Source organism: Canis lupus, chromosome 37, assembly GCF_003254725.2.
Source record: "Canis lupus dingo isolate Sandy chromosome 37, ASM325472v2, whole genome shotgun sequence".
NCBI lineage: Eukaryota > Metazoa > Chordata > Mammalia > Carnivora > Canidae > Canis > Canis lupus.
In genome coordinates, this window is record NC_064279.1 from 25,945,192 (window position 1) to 25,964,932 (window position 19,741).

The 19,741-nt window shown below is 58.2% G+C and overlaps 2 protein-coding genes and 1 long non-coding RNA gene across 6 annotated transcripts in view; 1 reads left to right on the forward strand and 2 right to left on the reverse strand.

Annotated features, from left to right (window-relative positions):
* Positions 1 to 794: 794 nt before the first annotated feature.
* Positions 795 to 12,449, reverse strand: CRYBA2 (crystallin beta A2). 4 transcript variants are annotated; one of them, XM_025441979.3, is made up of 7 exons: positions 12,007 to 12,449; positions 10,555 to 10,702; positions 8,754 to 8,933; positions 3,800 to 3,964; positions 2,891 to 3,032; positions 1,564 to 1,706; positions 795 to 996 (listed from the first exon to the last, which is right to left on the reverse strand). In XM_025441979.3, exons 3-7 carry the CDS (start codon positions 8,768 to 8,770, stop codon positions 849 to 851), a joined length of 615 nt encoding a protein of 204 aa, XP_025297764.1. In that variant the 5' UTR covers positions 8,771 to 8,933; positions 10,555 to 10,702; positions 12,007 to 12,449; the 3' UTR covers positions 795 to 848. The 4 variants fall into 4 exon arrangements, with proteins under 4 accessions (XP_025297764.1, XP_048962761.1, XP_035566791.1 ...); XM_049106804.1 differs by lacking the exon at positions 12,007 to 12,449 and adding an exon at positions 7,409 to 7,459 and having other exon boundaries at positions 10,555 to 10,971; XM_035710898.2 differs by lacking the exons at positions 8,754 to 8,933; positions 10,555 to 10,702; positions 12,007 to 12,449 and adding an exon at positions 4,597 to 6,423.
* Positions 9,587 to 11,514, forward strand: LOC125754522 (uncharacterized). Its single transcript, XR_007409019.1, has 3 exons — positions 9,587 to 9,736; positions 10,861 to 11,022; positions 11,329 to 11,514. It is a non-coding gene; the product is annotated as an uncharacterized LOC125754522 (long non-coding RNA).
* Positions 12,450 to 13,787: 1,338 nt separating the features above from the next.
* CFAP65 (cilia and flagella associated protein 65) overlaps positions 13,788 to 19,741 on the reverse strand; it is a 32,663-nt gene continuing 26,709 nt past the window's right edge. The window contains 9 exon segments of the mRNA XM_025441794.1: positions 13,788 to 13,966; positions 14,069 to 14,206; positions 14,796 to 15,296; positions 15,810 to 15,938; positions 16,232 to 16,428; positions 16,649 to 16,693; positions 18,398 to 18,505; positions 18,694 to 18,807; positions 19,039 to 19,182. Coding sequence (XP_025297579.1) covers positions 13,873 to 13,966; positions 14,069 to 14,206; positions 14,796 to 15,296; positions 15,810 to 15,938; positions 16,232 to 16,428; positions 16,649 to 16,693; positions 18,398 to 18,505; positions 18,694 to 18,807; positions 19,039 to 19,182 — 1,470 coding nt within the window. The 3' untranslated portion in view covers positions 13,788 to 13,872.

A 19,741-nucleotide genomic window follows, 5' to 3' on the forward strand; every position in this document is an offset into this window, starting at 1 on the left:
TTTCTGCCACCTGCCCCAGAACACAGGCTCACTGTGGCTGGTGGCTGAGGGGTGGCCTCTCCAGATCACTAATCCTCTGAAGAGAGAGGCGGGAGAGGAGGGAGAGGAAAAACAAGAGAGGGGTTCTTTGGAACAGCTGAGATGAGGGGTATGAAAGTGCTTTATCAATCCTGGAGTTCAATATCATGAAAGGATTGTTATTATCCAAAGGGTCTGGTGGCTCAACTCAGAGAAAATTTCCCCTTTAGAAGGCCCTGGGAGGCAGTGGGACTTCCCACTCATTTCTCCTCTTACAGCTTGCTTCTTTAGAAGACAGAGATTCCATAAGGCTGGAGAAAGGGTGCAGGCTTTGCTCAGTTGGATAGAGAGCCATGGTGAAGATAAAGGCTAGAAATGCCTTGGGGGTTAGGGAGAAACCCAAATGAGTGCTGCACAGAGTTAAGGAGGTCCTGCTGTGTATGGTAGTACCTGGCCCAGGTGGTTGAAATTCAGCTATGAGCCCCTTTCTAGGACTGTGTGAACTCAAACCAGAGGATGGCAAATGCTCCATGTGTACTGTGGTACACCACTGATGGCCTTTACCAAGGAGAAGTGTGGAACTGGTTGTATTTAACAGGATCCCCAAGGTCCTTATCAGCAGTTTTCTCAGCTCTATTAGGGTCTAGCCACATACATACTAAGGCAGTTTATGCTCCAGTCAAGAATCTGAAAGCCTGGGGGGAGGGCTTGTGGCAGGGAAGGATTAGGATGAAGATCACAGAACAAAACACCAAGAAAGAGACAAGAGGGACAGCCAGGTTCAGGAGCCTTTATTGAGGGTCCTCAGGGGAGGTGTCAAGCTGTGGAGTTTAATGCTGGACTCTTCGAATGGACTGCAGCAGTCCAGTGTGGGCCTGGGTGCCAAATTCGCTGTAGGTACGGAACTCCCCGCTGTGCCGGTCCCGCTCCAATACATACTGGTAGCCTCGGTAGCCTGGGTACTGGTAGGCCACCCACCTAGGCCAGTGAGAGCACAAGAGTGGTAAGCAGCTCTGCCCCCACTCCCACCAATGTCTCCCATTAGTAGCCTTCCTTTCTCAGCCTCAGCTCCAAAACTATTGCTTCAATTTTCCCTACATGGATCTCTCCCTGCCTGGTCCTCCCCTTGTTCCCTATTCCCACCCTCCATTGCCTCCTCATCCATCTTTTAAAACATCCCTTCCTTGGGATGGCTCAGAGGTTGAGCATCTGCCTTTGGCTCAGGGCCTGAGCAGGCTCCCTACGGGGAGCCTGCTTCTCCTTCTGCCTGTGTCTCTGCCTCTCTCTCTGTGTCTCTCATGAATGAATAAATAAAAAATCTTTTTAAAAAATCCCTTCTTCTATCCCCACATTGGCTCCCTGACTCTTACTCTATTACCTGCCTCCCCACAGTCTGTCTCCATCATCTCACTTCCCCCTGCCTTCCAGCCCCCAACATCCCTTTACCCTATCTCTTAGCACCCCATCACCTTTCCCAACCCCCTTCCCTGGTGCCCATTGCCTCCCTTCTTTTCTTATCTCCTTTGTTTCAGTCCCAGGACTCACGCTCCAGAGCTGACTTTGAGAGAACCCACATCCTTGCTGGCCCAGCCCATGGAAGGCAGAGATGGGTAGTCATCGCTGAGTTCAAACTTGCTGCCCTGGAAGTTCTCCCCCTCAAACAGTGTCACACGGCTGTCACTGTGATTCTGAGGCACAGGAAGGTGGGGGTGGACAGGTCAGGCCCTCCAAAGAGGTATTAGTGAGTACATTCTCAGCCCCACTTTTCCCACCTTGCCTCCCAGCACAGCTGTGCAGACACTCTGGCTTCACAGACATTCTCAGAGATCACTCCGTCAGGTCCATAGCAGTCTGGGAAGCTGGGGTACTTAGAAGTTCCCAGCCTAGTCCCTTCTATGGCTTTGGGTTGAGGTGGTGAGACTGAGGGTGTCCCAGAGTCCCTTCTAGGTCAGGGCTAGAGGGCATATTGTAATATGGACATATTTCAGGAGGAAAATCAGAGATCCTGAGAGAAATTTAGCCCATTAACCAAGAAACAGTTTTCCTAAAGGCCTCGTTGACTATTCAATCCCCTGCCCAGCACCTTGGATACAGCCTCTCACAGCTGGGTAGGGCCCAGCTGCGGGGTGCCAGATGGCAGAGTCAGAACAGACAGGCCAGGGCATCAATGTTAGTTGGGTCTTGCCTTGCATAGTCCTAGGCCCTTCCCCTCCTGGAATGGAGAGCTAGGTTGAGTCAGCATTTGCTCTTTGCATTCGACCTCTAGCCTAGCTTCTCTATTCCAGGAGGGGAAGGGCCTAGGACTATGGAAGGCAAGTCAGTACAAGTGAGAAGTGAGATTCTCCCCTCCAGTGACTCGTTTGATTCACTACCAACCCTTACCCCACATACATACACAGAGACTGACCTCTTTTCACCAAGGATCCCTGGATTGAGTTCTAGTCTCATCTTCGTGTTAATGCTCGTGTCCCGGGACGAGACACTCTGCCCTTCTGAGCCCCATTTCCACACTTGTATATGAGGCCAACAGGAGCCACCCCAGCCCTACAGGACAGTGTGATGACAGTGGCACTCTTTCACAGGTGTGGAGGACACGAGGTGAGGAACCTGTAGGTGCTAAGCCCGGACGGGGCTTGGTGCTGTCCATGGTGCTGATTTGGGGGGGGGGGGTTGGCGCCTGATTATAGGCCCACAGTCCGAACTTTCCGAGATTCGTTTGGTTCTGGGAAGTAATGCCATTACCGCTCATCTAGGAATTGTATTTACACATCCCCATACGGTGACTGGACAGCCTTTCTGAGGTGCCATGGTGGAGTCAGGGCCTGGAGCTGGGAGCTAGGAGGCAGAGGGGCAAGGGGAAGGCTGTGCTTACCGCGCAGAGCACTGGCCGGAAGGAGAGCAGCTGGTCACTGTGGTGGCCGCCACTGCCGCTCCAGGCGCTCCAGCGAGGATAGTCCCCCTTCTCCAGGATGAACTGCTGTCCCTGGAAGTCGGGGTACTCAAAGGCCACCCAACTGGGGAAAGATAAAGGAAGCTGGGAGGTATCTGCCCCAGCCCCACTCCTTCCTCCTCACCCCCACCCTCACTGTGTCCTAAAAGACTGAGAAAACAATCTTTTTCTCCCACCCCAGGCTCTTACCGTGACATACACAGCACATGGCAATCTGGCCCCTCTAGAAGCTAAAGACTCTAAACCACCTGCTATTTGGAGTTTGAGGGATCCAGCCTTCCTGCTTAGGCTCCCCAGGTTGGAAGGAATTCTCTGATCTTCTGAATATCACCTAACCAAGGGTTCCTACCTCAAGCACTTAGGTGCCTGCAAAGGTAAGTGTAGGAACCTCCCAACCTGCAGCAGCAACCTGTGATAGCAACAACCTCCAATAGTCAGGGGCCCTCAGCTCTCCTGAGGGTCCCAGGCTCTCAGAGACCAGGGTGAAGGGAGAGGGAGTTGGTTTCTTTTGTTATACCAAGCGCAGAGCCATCTAACTTTGCACAGAGAAAAACTCTGGGGAGGAAATTACACTGGGAATCCCTTCAGGGTTCAGGCTGGTCTCGCCGGTGCCCGCAAAGGGTCGCCTCTCGCCTTTATCCCTTTAGGATTTGTCTTGCGCACGGGAGTTCTGGGGAGGCCAAGGGGTTCCCCATGTGGGTCGGTCTCTCTCGGGCAGGGCTAAAGGTCTGGGGAATGGAGGTCCGAGAGCTGAGGTCCCAGGCTTGGAGTTTAGACCCGGGGAGCCCGGCGCCCCCAACCCAGCCCCGCCGCGCCTGGCGCATCACTCACGCTCCATTTTCCACCTTGACAGAGCGCACCCTGCGGAGGCCTCCGCGCTCGGCGATGTTCGCGCAGTCGCTCAGCAGCCGGCAGCGGCGGCCCTGGAAGTCCTCCTCGTCCCAGAGCGTGAGGCTGGCGGGCGCCGGACCCGGCGCGGGGGCGCTGCTCATGCCGCTGCGGGCGAGAAGGGCGGGACCAAAGAAAGGTTCAGCGTCGGGCCGGCCCCCTCCCGGGCCCAGGCGCCCCCAAGGCGGGTAGAGGGAGGCGAGGAGCGCGGGGCTCCACCCGGGCTGCGGGCTGCGAGCGGCTGTCCCTCGCCTCGCCCTCCCCCGTCCCGGGGAGACCCCGCCCCAGCCCCGAGTATTCACCCGGTGGGGTGAGCGCTGTGCTGTCGGAAAACCGAGAGGCTGCGCGCGGGCTGGGCGCGCGGGGCTTTATACCGGGCCTGGCCCCCTCCGCGCATTCTCTCCCGCGGGGTGGGGGCGCTGAGTCAGCGGGCAGGCCGCGGTCAGTTCTGGTGTCCCCTGGGGAGCCCAGGCCTTTCCCGCAGCCGCCAATCTGGCCCCAGCCCTCGGGGATCACAATAGAAACTGCTGAGGCCCATGTCCCGCGCCCGCCGCAGCTGAGGCTGACTCCGCTTTTTCTTTTTTGGGGGGCCTGAGCCGGGCAAGGCGTACCCGGCCTCCGAGCCAGAACGCGCCCTCCCTGGTCCAGACCCTTAGTGATGGAGGTACCAGGTCACTCTGGGGCCACTTGGCTACGATCGCGAATTCTTGAGGCTCTCGAGAAATCTTGCCAACGCCTACCCTCCACTTCTTCCTCAGGCCTAGGGCGAGGCGGCTCCCGACGCTGGCCGGGAGGGTAGACACAGCTCTCCGCCAACGGTTTTCCTCCCGCCCTCTGTCCTCTTTGCCCCGGAGCGCTGGCCGGTGGTGGCTCCTATGCTCCCGAGCTTGAGTTCCCGGACCCAGCTCGGCGCTCTCGGGAGTTTTCGTGCGCGGAGGGGCCAAGAAGGAGGCAATGACCAGGACTCTCCGCGACGTGGCGCTGAGCTCAGGAAGCGTAAACCGCCCAAGGGAGGGCTCGGATTTACGAAGCGCTTAGAAATAATAGTAATTAAGGGAGTGGCTCACTGTGGTAGGTAGAATGGTTCAACCTCAGCGTTACGCTCCCAGTGGCCAGACAGAGCTCCAGGGTCTGGGGACTCTGGTGGGGACGGAAGGTCCTAGGCTCTGGCCCTCAATCCCAGGGCCCTGTGTGGCAGGGAGAAGGGGGGAGAGTGGGAGGGGGAGAGGAGGAGGAGGAAAGGATTGGGGCCTCCAAGGGAGGTCATTTCCTCCCAATTTACAGCCGAATTTCCTAACCATCATAGTTGTCAATAAGGCATAAAGACTTCTGGCAAAATTGTGAGCTTTCCTTAATGGAGGGGGTATTCATTACCGAGGGGAGAGTGAGAAGGGAACTGCTATTTTGTTGTTCCCACCAGCCCACGGCTTTCTTTATAGACTCAACAACAGTCCAGTGAGGTAGGCTTGGACATGCAGACCTGGAAACTGAGGCACCAGGGGGGCACAGGGCCTCCTCCACATTCACACAGCCAGGGTCAAAGCAAGATTAGAACTTAAACCCTTTGATTGCGAAGCCAGTGCTCTTACCACTCCACATCCTCTGACTAAAAGTTAGGCTTGTAGAGGCCAGATGCTGCGGCCTCAGCTCCTGGCAACCTGCCATGCTGACCGGCCGTCCTTTCTGGCCAGTCAAGCTCATTCCCACCTTGGAGCCTCCCCTTACCTGGATGGAGTGTTTTAGTCTCAAGGTCTTGGGAAGCTGGCTCCTTTGTTACCTCCTGGGTGATGCTCTTCCTGGCATTTACTGTTCATCGCATCACCCTGTTTTCTTTATAGTGTCTATCACTCTGTAAAGTTTCTTCATCTTTTGCTCAAGAGTGTTTGTGGGTGCACTGAGTATCTCTTGCTAGAGTGTAAGCTCCATTTAAGGGGGGCAGGGGCCGTGTTGGTCCTGTTCTTTGTTATCCTCAAACCCAGCACAGTACTGGGCACACAGTAGGTGCTCAATAAAACCTGAGTGAGGGAACAGGTGGTCAGGCTGCGTCAAATGTCCAGGGGGAAGGGGTGTAGAGGAAATTCCCCAGTGAGAGAGCAAGGGCAATGCTTTGCCCACTCTTCCAAGCCCCCGCCCACCCTCTGGCCCCATAATTCTGGACTGCTGAGAACAGGTGTTGGGAGACACTGGAGCCTCCCTTAGGTCTCTGTTTTCACTCGTGAGGAACTGCTATTGAAGATCCTAAGGTGTGTGAAGGTGAATGCCAAGAGTAAAGTGCCCTAAAACACGAGGAGTAAAGTCCATGTTAGGAAGGTTTGAGTCACAGCAAGGACGACCAGAGCCGGGCTTGAGTGGAGATGGGGTCAGAGCAAGCCCAGTGCCCTGATTCCCTACCAGAGGGGGCGTTTGGAGAAACACAAATAGGGTATAATTTCCCCCAAAAATCTATAAGGGAAAAATACAAACTATCGAGGGGGGCCAGAGTTCTGGGTTCTTCGTGTCCTGGTCCTTGGACTTGGGCTCCCGAGGGGGGTCGTCGGACGCGGCGGGAGGGGAGAACCGAATCTCTCTTTCCCTCCTCCCTCCCTCCCTCCCTCCCTCCTCCTCCGTCTCTATCGGGCAATTCTAGATTCGGCCGCCAGGGGGCGCGGGCGGGCCGCGCTGGAAGGGAAGCCCGCGAGGTGAGGTGGGTGGGGTGGGGTGGGGTGGGGTGGGGTGGGTGGGGTGGCAGGGAGAGTTGGTGCGAGCCTGAGGTCCGGGCCGCGACGCGCGCGGGGGCGAGTGCGTCAGGCTGTGCGTCTGCGCTGCTCCGTGACGCGGGCGCCAGGTGTTCGCCCCGAGGGTGCTCGGGTGCCTGCGGGAGGCTGGACGTTGCCCTGGGGTCTGGGCTGCGCCCAGGTGGGCAGTTTCCGATCCAGCTGTTGGCCAGACGACCATATGCTGCAGGAGGGGTGTGTGTGTGTGTGTGTGGTCGGGGACACAGTGGGGAGGCGATAAGAGCTGAGATGCCAATTCGAATGAAGAGTCCGTCTGGGATTTGGGGTGGAGACACTTCGTGGGAGAAAGGGTACGTTTCTAGTCCTAAATTCCGGTCTGGGCTCTGCTCTCAGAAGCTGTGAGGCACTAGTCAGCCTCTTCCCCCCTGGGTACCTCGGTTTCCCCATCAGAAACACGGTTAGAGGGCCCAGCGCTCCCCCTCCCCCGCTCCACCCCGTTCCAGATGTCTGCGAGCAGCTCTCTCAGAAATGGGCACACCCACCAAGAGGCCAGGAGCCAGCTGCCTTGACCTCCCTCGGGGTCCTCGCCTCCCCCAGACCTTGCCCTGGCTCTGGGCCTCAAAGTCCTAGAGAAAGGGAAGGAGGACCCACTGACAGAGAAGGGGCTGTCAGGCAGCCCTGCCGGGTGTGCTAGAATGGGACTCTGGGGTCCTTGTCCCTATTTTGTGCTATGGACCCTCTCCCGGCCTCCTTTCTCCACCAGGCTGATCCAGCGCCAGTCCCCCAGCTGACACCCCCCCCCCCCCCGCCCGCGTCGCCTCCTAGCCCCCTTCCTCACCTCAGCAGCTGGTCCTGTTTGTTTTCCCAGATCAGTTGTGCTTAGAGCTTCCTGAAGGATGGAGGCACAGGTGGCTTTGTTTGCCAGCTCAGCACCCTCACTCCCACCTCCTCCCCATCCACAGCCTCAGCCTTTGGGTGTGGAAGGGGGAAGTTAGGCCAAAAAAAAAAAAGTGTCCCCAGATCTACACCTCCAAGAGACCTCAAGCTCTCATAGGGATCTCATCGTCCTCAAAGAACTCCCCATCCCCACCCTCTCCAGCCCTTCATCTCCTATGGGGACTTCCGGTCCCATAGAGAAATCTCTAGGACTGCCCTTCCCATGATTCTACCAAAGCCCGAAACCCACCAGGTACCTTCAGATCCCACAGAGAAACCCTCAGACTCAGTCCTGTGTCCTCAGAACCCGAGACCCTCAGATCCCACTCAGGGCCCTTTCCTGTACAGGGCACACAGATCTGATGAAGATCCCTCAACCTGATCCTGGGCTCCCACCCAGGTCTCTATCCCATATAAAGGGGATATTTGAGAATCCCCAGAGACCTCTCCCTCAAGTAGAGCCCCATCCCCGAGCAGCCCGACTTCCCAGTACTGCTGGGCAGCTTAGAAGCGCCCAGTGGCCCATGTCCTTTCCTCAAGCTGGCCGGCTCCCACCTCTTACCCCTCATTTCACTGGGAAATCAGCCAGGGCTTTGGTGACTGAAGATGCAAATTCTGTGAATGGTGCCCTCCCTCCCCCTGGTCGGGTCACCAGCCTCTCCTTTACAGCCTCACTACCCCCGCTGCCCCCCCCCCCCAGGTTCAGAGCCAGGAACGGGCAGATGAGCACCTTCCCTGGGGCTGTGAGGTCTGGTCTCCTGGGAGACAGATAACTGAGAGATCAGCTCAGTTCAGGCAGGGTCCGACAGCTGGCCCCAAAGAGGGGGGTCTTGGGGGGGATGCGGGAGCCCCACTCACACACCCGTTGTCCTCTCCTGCCAGCAGCAGAGCCCCTCTTCTCTGCCTCTCAGTGGGGACGTGGAGCTGGCTCCCATCCAGGGAGATGGGAGGCAGCTTCCACCGCCACACGCTCACCAGACACAAAGCCAGGGGGCTCACGCAGGGCAGCAGGGAGAGGGCGGGCACACGCATGCCTTGGGGCTACAGGCACAGCAGATCCCACACGCGGATCCCACACACCGCACGTGAGCACTCTCCTAGGGTTCAATAGGCCCCCAAAGCCACACTCATTTATGGGCAAACGCTTGTTCACTCACTTATTCCTCCAATAATTTAATAAAATGTGCCATGTGCCCCCCTGTGCTGGGTGTTGGGGGGTCACACACGGGTATTCCCTTGTGACTTACACTTGCACATATCCCATTCCACGGCCAGTGTCCAAGAGGAGAGAAGGTCGTCTCAGTCACCGGCCCATGAGCATACAGACACTGGAGGGTTAAGAGTGCTCGGGAATCTTGCACCACTGCCTGGGTTCAAATCCAAGCTCCACTGCTTCTAAGTTGCATTCTACTCCTCAGTTTTTCCCGCTGGAAAATGGGAACAATAGTCTTAAAAACTGCTGTGAAGATTCGAGAGCATGTAAAACAGAACTGGCCTGCCGAACGTGCCCAATAAATGTTAGCCCTTAGTTGTCACGGTGGTTGCGGTCACGAATGGCTTTGCTGCAAGGCTTCCCCCCTGCTCCCCGCACCCCCAGGCCTGGCTGGAATGGAGGCTGGAGTCAGGGCAGCAAGCCTAGTTCTGGGAGCTGCATCTCCCTTCCCACATTGGCCTTGTGCAAGCCAGCCTAGCACTCTGGATGGGGAGCCTTCCTGCCTCACCCCATTCAAGCCACTCTGCTCAGGATCTCAGTTTGGGAGGCTTGGGAGGGTCAGAGGGGTCGTATCTCAATTTCCTTTCCTCTGCTCTTCTGGAACAAGCACTTGGGAGCGGAACTGGAGGCTCTTTGGGTTCCCTATGTGCCCTGGGGCAGGTCAGTCCCCCTCTCTTGAGGGCCCAATTTTGTAGTACGGGCTGATTTTGGAGAGGCCTCCCAAGCCTGACTGCTGTGCTCCTGTGGTGCCTCAGGAAGCTTCCCTGCCCTCCCCACCCAGCCTCTGCACCCACCCCCCCCCCCCAGCCAGAGTGAGGGGGTGAGTTGCCAAGGTCGCCATGGGGACTAATCTCTGAGAAGGTCAGTGAGGCTCTGGTTCTGCCTTGGCCGGATGGGGATTAGCACCTGGTTATGAGCCCCCCCACCCCAGTGCCTCCACTCCCGGTCCCCTCCCGGGTCCCCTGACTCTCAAATGGACCCTGGGCAGAGGTTCCACGGCTGGGCCACAACCGGCAGGTGGGTAGCGGGTAGGTCAGCTGCCAAAGCTGTCTGTCTCTACAGCTGTGGCCAAGAGAGAAAAGGGCAGAGATGGGGTCAGATGGTGCCCCTCGTGGCTCAGTGTCCAGCAGGGCCTGAGCCTTGCCCCTCTTCGTCGTTTGCCCTTTACTGGGAGAAAGATGGGTCTCCCAAGTCAGGCCTATCAGCCCTCCCCGGCTTTGGGGCTCTGGCCGTTAGAAGCCACCTCTCTCTCCTCTCTTGGGGGTGATTTCCCCCAGGGTGGGGCTGGAGGCCCTTTTCACCCGGCGGACCCCTACCTCCCCACATGCTCTGCCTTCTACCTCTGCTTACCCTGACCTTTGACCTGGCATCTTCAAATCTCTCCATCTCTCCCAATTGTACCTCTCTTGCTCTATCAGGGTACTTCGCTCCCTCTCTGGTTTTGGTTTCTCTGGGGTTGTCTTTGTCGCTCCCTAGCCCTGGCTTTCACGGGGGCGGGGGGCGGGGGAGCTGCAGCCTCTCCAGATCCTGAAATCTCCCCTGGGTCTCACATCCTTCTAGGCCTCATCTTCTATCTTTCTGTCCTGCCTGTGTTTTCTGCTCCCTGTCTCCCCTCCCCAAGGCTCCTCTGCGCTTCCCCAGTCCCAGGGCTGCCCGCACTCCGACCGCTCAGTCCCTTATTCCGCTTCCTCCCCTACCTGTCACCTCCCCCGCCTGGGGTGCTGACAGGGATGACAGGAAGCAGGCTCCGGCTGGGAGCTGGAAGGGGGTGGGGGGAGGGGGCCCACTCTCGAACGCCAGCTGCTGAGCACCCCCCTCCTCCCCAAGCCCCGCACCTGCAGGCCAGCCTGGCGCCTGGAGTCTCCGCCCCTGGCCGGGCAGGGAGGAGGGCCCTGGACGGGAGAGGCCCAAGCCTGAGCCTAGGCCTCAGTCAGGAAATGCGGGTCTTGGGGACGGGAGGTGGAGGTCTGGAGAAATTAGGCCCTGGAGGGAAAAGGCAGTGGTTCTCGGTTGCAAGGGCTGACCCAGCCTCCTGATGGCCTCATTCTTCCCACCCGCCCCCCCCAACACACACCAAATGATTGTGTGTGTGTGGAAGGGGGTCGCTTCAGGGGGACATCTCTTCGTTGTGCAACCCCCAGATCTGAAATCTCAGCCAGAGGTCGGGAGCTCTAACCCCCTTCCACAATCAGGGAGGAGAAGAGGAAGCCCTCAAAGACACAGGGAAGATGTGCCGGTGCCAGGCCAGGCCCCTGACAGGCAAATCTTCAGCACCAGGCAAGGAGCAGAGGACCAGGAGCCTGGTAAGGGAGGGCAGGATGGGGGCTGCACACGCCCCTGCCTGGGGGCCCATGGATGTCCCCCTCCCCAGGGCCGCTGCAGTCCACCCCCTTCCAGAACTTCCTGGAATCTGTCAGAGCCATCTCATCCCCTCCCCCTCCCTTTCTCTGCACTGAGGACTCAGCAGATCCCATAGGGCCTGCGGGTAGTTGAGCGGGGGTGACAGTGGAGGGGGGGGGCAGGTAGAAAGGACAAGCCAGCCCCTCTAGGAACATCCAGAACGGAGCTGGAAGGACTTGTGGCTCCTGACCTTTGTTCTCTCTCCCCAGGGGCTACCTCTGCCTGGGTGTGTGTGGGGGTACAATCCATGTAGCCCCATGATGCTTGCTCACTCTGAGGGGAAACTGTGGCTCCTTACCGCTGTCCAAGAGGCTTCCCTCCACTTACGATCTACAACGGGCCCCTCTGTCTGCGGCAAGACTGGCACCACCACCAATTTTGAGGAGGAGGAATGGAGGACACCCGGAGTCAGAGGACAGAGGGACTCCGCTAAGGGCTCGGACTGACCTACTGCTGTGTGTGGAACTCTCAGTTCTAGACTCAGCAGGCAGGAGGCCAGGGTCTAGGGCACTCTCCGCCCCCTCCCCCATGTCAGATCTTAGCACTCTGAATCACTGCAGAAGGGCACCCGGCTGTCTCAGGTGTGGGTGGTGGCTAATGACCCGTGGACTCCTGCCTAAGATGAGGGCCATTCGGACCCACCCTCACCCGACCCGCAGCTGCGTGCAACAGGAGGCCTTGGGATTATGGAGTTCCGGAAAGGTGGCGAGCTGCGGTCCCTGGGGACCCCATCTGGCAAGGGCTAGGGGACCCCATGTTTGTCCTTTTCAATCACTCAGTCTATCTCACACATGGGAAGACTGAAAGAGGGGCCAGGGAGATGGCAGGGAGTGAACCCTCAGGATGTCAGCACCAAACAGATTTGGAGGAACACACTCGATCTTCACCTGGCTCTAGCTCCTTCAACCCAGATTTTCCACACTTCACAGCTACTGCTCCAGCCCCTTGAGGGTCTCCAACTTCCCAGGGCAGGTGGCTCAGAATTATTGCTAGAAGCCCAGAAGCCAGGATTTGGGGACTGGTGAGGCCCTCGCTGGGAGGCCAGACCAACCCCTCTCATTGAGCAAACAGGAAAACCCAGGAGAGGCTGGGAAATGACTTGCCCAAGGCCACAGAAGTCGCTGGGACAGAGCGGGACTAGCAGCCGGGTTTCCACCTCCAGAAGGGCTCCTGTTTCGGCCACAGCCCCTTATGCGACCCGGTGGAGCCTGCTCAGCCGGCCCACATTACCCGGAATCAAGCCGGGCACCCTGGCGTTGCGGGCGGGACGAGGCAGGGCGGGCGGGGCCGGATGGGAGCCGGATCTCCCCTGGGAGCGGCGCGCGGCCTCTCCGACCCGTCTGGCGGCGGCGGCGGCGGCGGCGGCAGGTGCCTGCGTGGCGGTCGGGCCCGGCCCCCGGGCGGGTGCTGAGAGGCCACCCCTGCCTCACGCGAGCCGAACGAACAAAACGCTCAGGTCCGGTTTGTGCGAGGGGCTCGTCGCGGGGCGGGAGCGGAGGGCCCGGGGCCTGGCTGGCGCCCTCGGCGAGCTCCTGGTCCTGGTCTTCTGCGAGCGCAGTGGCCCCCAGCGCGCCGCTAGCCGCCGCCCTCACCTGCGCGCATCTGCGGCTGACACGTCGCCGGCCGAGGAGGCCACCCAGGTGCGCACCCGGCCCGCCCCTCCCTTCCTCCCTCCTGGTCACCCTTCACCTGGCCCGGCCCTGCTTGGCTTGGTCCCCAGCCCACTCCCCCGAGCTTGTGCGGGAGCCCGGGCTCAGCACGCTTTTATACCGCCTGCTCAGTCCCCGCCCCTAGACACACACACACACGCACACGCACACACACACTCACACCTGTCCCGGGCGCCCGTTTGCTCGGAGCAAATATTGACTCAGAGGAGGCGGAGCGCCCCCACCCCCTCTCCGCCCCCGCCTGGGCTCTGGGGCTGGAGCTTTTCCGAGGCCTTGGCCGCGGGGGTGGAGGGGGGGTGTCGGGGACCTGGGCGCCTCTGGAACAACACCAGATGTCACTTTTCCACCCACCTGCCTGGGGGGTGGGGGGGAGGAGCAGAGGACAGAGGCTGCCGGGAGGAGGTTAGGGGGGAGAGAGAGGTGGGTCTCCTAGGGAAGGTGGGACATCACTTGCGCTGGGGATTCAGATTGACGATGGGGGTCGCTTAGTAGGGCCTGTGGCCCGCTGTCTAGCTGTGACCTCCACCCACGTCCCAGCGTCTAGCCCTTAGCCCTCCACGACGTGCCCCGGTTTTCCTCCCTGCTCAACCTCTTAGCACAGTCCCGGGAGCCCGACGGATGCTGAGAAAAGGCTGGTGATGGAGGGACCGAGCCTCGGAGCAGGCGCGACGGGGAAAGGGGAGGGGTAGTCACCTCGCCCTGCAGCCACCTGCTGCGCCGATTAGGCCCGGCGCTCAGTTCCCGTCCGCCGGGCTGCGCTGGGGCAAAGGCCGCTTAGGCCCCGCCCGAAGCGCCCTCCACTGGCCGAACCAGGTCGGCGCCCGGAGTGAGCGGCAGGAGCCCAGGCCCCGGGGCCGCGTGGAGGGGAGAGACGCACCCTCCCAGCACCCAAGTCTGCAACGAGTCGCTGCAGTTCGCCTCGGCCGCTCCCACCATCTGTCCCTCCCAGAGCGCGCGCAAGAATTCCTCCTGCGTCGGGGAAACAAAGTCAAGGCAGATACAGAAGGCCGGATGCTTTACTGGCGGGGCGGCGGGGAGGGGGCCCTTAGGGCAGCAAGTCGGAGGGGTTGGGCTCTGGCGTCCTCAAAGAGTCGCAGGGGGCGGCACCGCCGGGCGGGGCACCTCTGCTTGCTGCAGCCCGAGGGGCGCCACGGGCAGCAAGTCGGGAGTCTCAACCCTGGAAGACAGAAAGCCCCAGAGGGAGGTCGGGGGCAGGCCCGGGGCCAAGCCTGCCCGCCCCGCGCCCCTCGCGCCCCTGCGGCGCGGGGGGCGCCCCCACCTGGAAACGCTGAGCGGCGGCAGGGCGATGACGCGCGGCCGCGAGGTGAGCACCACCTCCCCGCGGCTCGCCTCCACCAGGATGTTCTGGATCATGTTCTCCAGCAGCGCCTCCTGCAGGTTGGCGAACGCCGGGAGCCTGCGGCGGCGGGAGGGGGCGGTGGTAGGTGGCAGCGTCGCCGTCGACGGCGCTCCGCGTTCTCCGCGGGCCTCTTGCGTGCTGTACACCGCGCGCCCTGCGCTCTGCGGGGGTTCCCGGGTCGCTCCCTGCCCTCCCAACCCTAGAAGGCATCCTTGTTCCAACTTTACAGACGCTCGTATGTGGCTGAAGGGGACCAAGTTGCCGAGCTGCCCAAGTTGTCAGCTGCTGGAACAAGCGGTGGGATCCGAACCCCCGCAAGTGTAGGCCCATCTCGGGGCCGGGTGTGGGGAGAGGCATCAGGCTGAGACGAAGGGGGTGGTGGTGCCTAAGGAATCCCCACACGGGCAGGGAGGGCCCGGGAGCAGCCCCAGGGAAAGGCCCTCCAAGAAGCGGGGGTGCAGACTACCCTCCGGAAGTGGTGTGCTAGTGAATGCTCGAAACAGCTCGGATCGCCTCCTGCGGACACTCCCCGTGAAGGCCTTAAGCCACCAGTGGGGACGTCGGTGAACGCTGAGCTGGGAAGGGCCTTGCCCAGGTGCGCCCCAGCACACCCCTGCCTCCCGGGATCCTTCCGCAGGCTGCTCACCGGCTGATGGTCTCCTTCTCGTCCTGCTCCTGCTCCTCCTTCACTATGACCTTCAGCTGCTGCTGCCACTGCCATTTCAGCGACTCCTGGGACGCGGGCTGCAGCATGGGCTCAATCCCCATCCAGGGCACCTTCTCTTCCTTCCCTTCCAGCTCCTCCTCCTCCAGCTCCCCCTTGCCTGTCTCCTCCTCTTCCATCTCCTCCTCTTCCTCCTCTTCCTCCTCTTCCTCCTCCAGCTCCTCCTCTTCCTCTTCCTCTTCGCTCTTCTCCTCCTCCTCCCCCACTTTCTTTCCCAGCCTCAGTTTGTCCTCCTCTGGCTCCTTGCCTTTGCTGGCCTCCCAGCTGCTAGAGGATGGAGACAGGACTGGTGCTAAGTGCAGGGTGTTGTTCTGGGCCACGAACCTGGCTGACTGCTCATTCCAGAACTGGGAGAAGTAAGGCATCTTCTCCACCAGGCTTTGGTCCACGGCCTCATGGAAGATCTTGTCTTCTAGCAGACCCCTGCATGGCAGGGAGGAGGAAGAGGAGGTCCCTGCTGGGAGGCCTTGCAAGGGGTCCTTGAGCCCCCCCTTTGGGACTCTGGCTTCAGTGTTCTCCAAGGGGCAGTTCCTGCCCACTCTGTCTACAAATGGGTGCTTGGACTAACAAGCCTTTAGTCAGCTGCCCTGCCCACCCCTTCTTTAGAGGCATCTCTGGGCCCCATGGGTCCTTAGAGGTAGAACCAAGAGGTCAGAGTTACACAGATAAGCAACCGGAGGCCTGGGGAGACAGTGAACTGGCTCAGACCTTATCTACTAGCCCTGGACAGGACAGACCTCAGGATCCAGACCTCAGGATCCCTCTAGCCAGCTCCATCAGAGCTGCCCCATCCTACAGGGCCTGGGGCCACCAGTGAAAGGATCTTGTAAGGAAGTTCTGTTTTTCAGGGCTGGGATTTCAGGGACCATGGGTGGACACAGAGTTGGCTGAATGAGCTGACAAGATGAGGGGGATGGTGAGGGTCCAGGGGGTCACCTGATGATGGTGGTGAGACAGTCAATCAGGAGCTGCTTTTCCTGCTTGGAGACGGCAGCCCACTTGTCTGGGGATTCTTCCTCAGAAGCCTCCAACTCCTCCCTGGGGCATTTTCTTTTTGGCAGCTCCCTGGAGCAGGCCGTGACATTCTGAGTGGCCTGAGTAAGCCACCATGTGGGAGGTTGGGAGATGGGGGTGGGTGGGTTCATGAGCAATGGTGGTGGCCATGAAGTCCTAAGAACATAGATGAGCTTGGGACAGCACCCCCACCCCCCACCTTGGCCCAAATGTAGTGCCCAAGCCTCAGAGTTGGCAACAGGACTTAGAGAGGCTCCAAGTTGGAAAAGGAAGGAAGGAGGTGGGGCAGGAGGCCTATCTGAGGTCCCCAGGGGGCAGAGACCCCTCCCTCCCTGAGAGTTCACCGGTGCAAGAAGTGGCGGGGAAAGTCAGAGAAGTTTGCTAGGAAGTAGTCAGTGGCATGAGCACGGGCCGTGAGGCCCAAGTACAGCATGTCTGGCGAGGGCAACTGGGGACAGAACCAGTTTATCTTCTTTGGGATCTTAAGGTTCCAGCTGGCAGGCCGGTTGAGAGGCTGCTGATTCCTGATGGGGGGCAGCGTCTTTGGAAAGGAGGAGAGGTGGATGACAGGGGTTTGGGGACATCACTCCCTTACCGATGGGTCCCTAGCCCCAACCAGGCCTTTTGGGCCAAATGCAAGTGTGATCCCACCCCACTTCCATCCCTCCCTTCCAGGAGGCTGGGCCAGCAGTTGGAGGTATCTCTGGAAGCAAGCAAGGACCTTTCAATTTATCCCAAGGAGATGGGGCTTATAAGCTCACCTTGTACTTCCTCATAGGTGCACAGGCTCCACAGCATCCGGCTTCCTGTGGAAGCAAGGAGACCCATGCTTGGGATACGAGAAGCCTAGAGGGACTCCCCTCTTCCTACCTTTCCTGTCCACCCATGGGTGGCCGGAAGCCCATGCCGGGACCTGCTGCCCTCTTGCTCTCACCCAACTCCCAGCCACACCCCCTTCCAGGACCTTCCTTAGGGAAGTGCTGCCTGCAGACTGCAAGGAAAATCAGATCACTCAACCGAAGGAAAGGAAAGGAGATTCCACCAAATATACGCAGGCTGTACCAAGGGTGCTTGTCCTTGTGCCTCGGAGCTTTGCAGCTTGGTGTGATAAGGAAATGCTCTCCTTCATTAAGATTTCATTCAGAAATCCCTTCTCCCACACCCTGCAGACATGATTTGCATTCATAGTTGGGCCACAGCTTTAGAGGGAAGCAGTGTCTCCTCCCTGGGGGTTGAGTGTGGTGAGTGCAGAGGTGATCAAGGTGCAAGAAGACCAGCATAGGGAGGCTGGGAAATGAGAAGGGACAGAAGAGGCTGTTTTGTCTCATGTTTATTCTCTGTCTTCCCTACAAATACTAGTAGTCGTTTAGTGCATCCACTGGATGCCAGGCACTGTTGCAGGCTCTTTGCATGCTTTAACTCATCCAATCCTCACCACAATGCTGTGAAGCAGGCATTATTTTACTTGCATTCAAAATATTTTTGAACTTTCATTTTTAATCCTCTTCATATGGGCAATTTCAAATGTACAGGAAGGTAGAGAGAATGTACAGAGTCCTCCATTACCCACCACATTACCCACCCATCAGCAGCTCATGGCCAATCTTGTCTCATTTGTGTCCCACTTCTGGGTTCTCTCTCTCTTTTCAAGATTTATTTATGTATTTGAGAGAGTGTGCGCATACACTCGTGTGAGCAGGGAGGGGAGGGGCAGAGGGAGAAGGAGAGAATGAGTCTCAAGCAGACTTCCTGCTGAGGGTGGAGTTCAACCTCGATCCCATAACCCTGAGATCATGACCTGAGCTGAAATCAAGAGTTGGACGCTTCACTGACTGCACCACCAGGTGCCCCTGGATTATCCTGAAGTCAATCCCAGATGTCATATTCCCCCTATTTTACAGTTGAGGGACTGAGATGTTAAGTAACTTGACCAAGATCCCAGAATTAGAAATTATTAAAGCCAAGAATCAAAACTGGATAACTGGTTTCCAGAGCCTGGCCCTGAAACCCCTGACCCACACCATCTTCCATCAGAAAGGTGAGCTGTTGGGAGACCTGTGGCTCAGCGATTGAGCGTCTGCCTTCGGCTCAGGGCATGATCCTGGGGTCCTGGGATCGAGTCCTGCATCAGGCTTCCCACAGGGAGCCTGCTTCTCCCTTTGCCTGTGTCTCTGCCTCTCTCTGTGTGTCTCTTGTGAATAAATAAATAAATAAATTTTTTTTTAAAAAAAAGAAAGTGAGCTGTCTTGTCTCCCCTGGGTCCCCACACCTGGCACTCAGCAGGCACCCATCAACACTGGCTACATGAGGCAGGGAATGGCCAGCCAGTCCTCTATCCAGAAGAGAGTCTCTTGGGGAGATGCTATGCTTGGTCTAATGAAAGCAAGCTAATGTGGGACAGGGCTGGCAGGTTTTACATGTAGGACCACCTCACATCACCACCTCTGTCCACCTTGGTAAGGCCAGTCAGAAAGATCTGTGGTGTTCAAGGCCCACTCTGGCCTCCTCACCTTCACTTTCCTATCTGTGATGGTAAACTCCACTTCCTGCCGCATTTCCTCATCCTTCCACTCCTGTAGTTCCTTATGGTACTGGTTCAGGAGGTCCTGCCGATACACCTGTAGCCCAGGACAAGGAGAAGGTCAAGGTCTGGAGGACTTGTGTCTTGTGGAACCCCCTCCCCCTCCCCATTCCTCCAGGGGCTGGCCTCTGTCTTTCTGTGGAGGTCTGCAGATCTCATAGCCCACACACATCCCAGGAGTGAGAGCTATGCTCCATCCCAGCTTCTCTCTGGTGCTGGTCCCACCTTGCACACCAGGTCCATGCTGTAGAAGCTGGCATGCACTGAGGCCTTCAGGGTCACCACGAATGGAATTGTCTCTTCAGGAGCCACCTTCCCTGTCATGGGACTCACAGACACCTGTTTGTTTGGGGGAAGAGGTCTCTGGAGCTTCACAGGGATGGGATGGAGTAGGTTGAAATGGGATGCGATAGGATAGGATATAGTGGGATAAGATGGGGTGGGATTCAGTGCGATGGAGAGGGGTCAAGATGGGATGGAATGGGGTGGGATGGAGTGGCCTGGGATGGGGTAAGATGGATCTTGAGCCCTGCTAGAGGTTCTAATTCTGTGGGAATAGGGCACTCTCACCTCCCCAAACTCTAGAGGCTTCAGCTGCCACTCAAAGACAATTGTCTCATTCTTGGAGATGTTGTTAAGGAACAGCAGGCGGCTACACTTGCTCTGCACAGGAATGTTTCCCAGGGAGATATGAGACTGGGACAGGAAGACATTCTGTTGGTGGAGACAACACAACAGCCACTTTGGGAGGTGAAGACATCATAACCATAGCAACCACTACCAGTCACTGAGTGCTTTCAGCAGGCCAGGTACCATGGTAGACAGTTCAGTCATTTGATCCTCACCATGGCCCTGGGGTATACATATATAATAATTGTCCCCACTTTACAGATGAGCTGCTAAGGTTTAGAGAACATAAATTTTTTTCCAAAAGTCTCTTACAGGCATAGCGGGAATAACCCAAGACAGTCTCACTCTAAAGCCTATGCTTTTGACCATTAAAATAGGCTTGGGAGGGCTGAGCAATCAGAATTTGCTTAGGGGGACGCCTGGGTGGCTCAGCGGTTGAGCCTTTGACTCAGGGGGTATTCCCAGGGTCCGGGATCGAGTCCCACATTGGGCTTTTACAGAGAGCCTGCTTCCCCCTCTGCCTGTGTCTCTGCCTCTTTCTCCGTCTCTCATGAATAAATAAATAAGGTCTTTTAAAAATTTTTGCTTGGGGAAGACAGAACTCAAACCAACATAATTTGGATCCCTGATGGATGGTTGTAAA

Coding starts and splice junctions, on each gene's coding strand:
- CRYBA2 (XM_025441979.3), bottom strand. Junction 3,033..3,799: donor GTCAAGGTGGAAAATGGAGC/GTGAGTGATGCG, acceptor ATCTTTCCCCAG/TTGGGTGGCCTTTGAGTACC. Junction 1,707..2,890: donor TCCGGCCAGTGCTCTGCGCG/GTAAGCACAGCC, acceptor CCTGTGCCTCAG/AATCACAGTGACAGCCGTGT.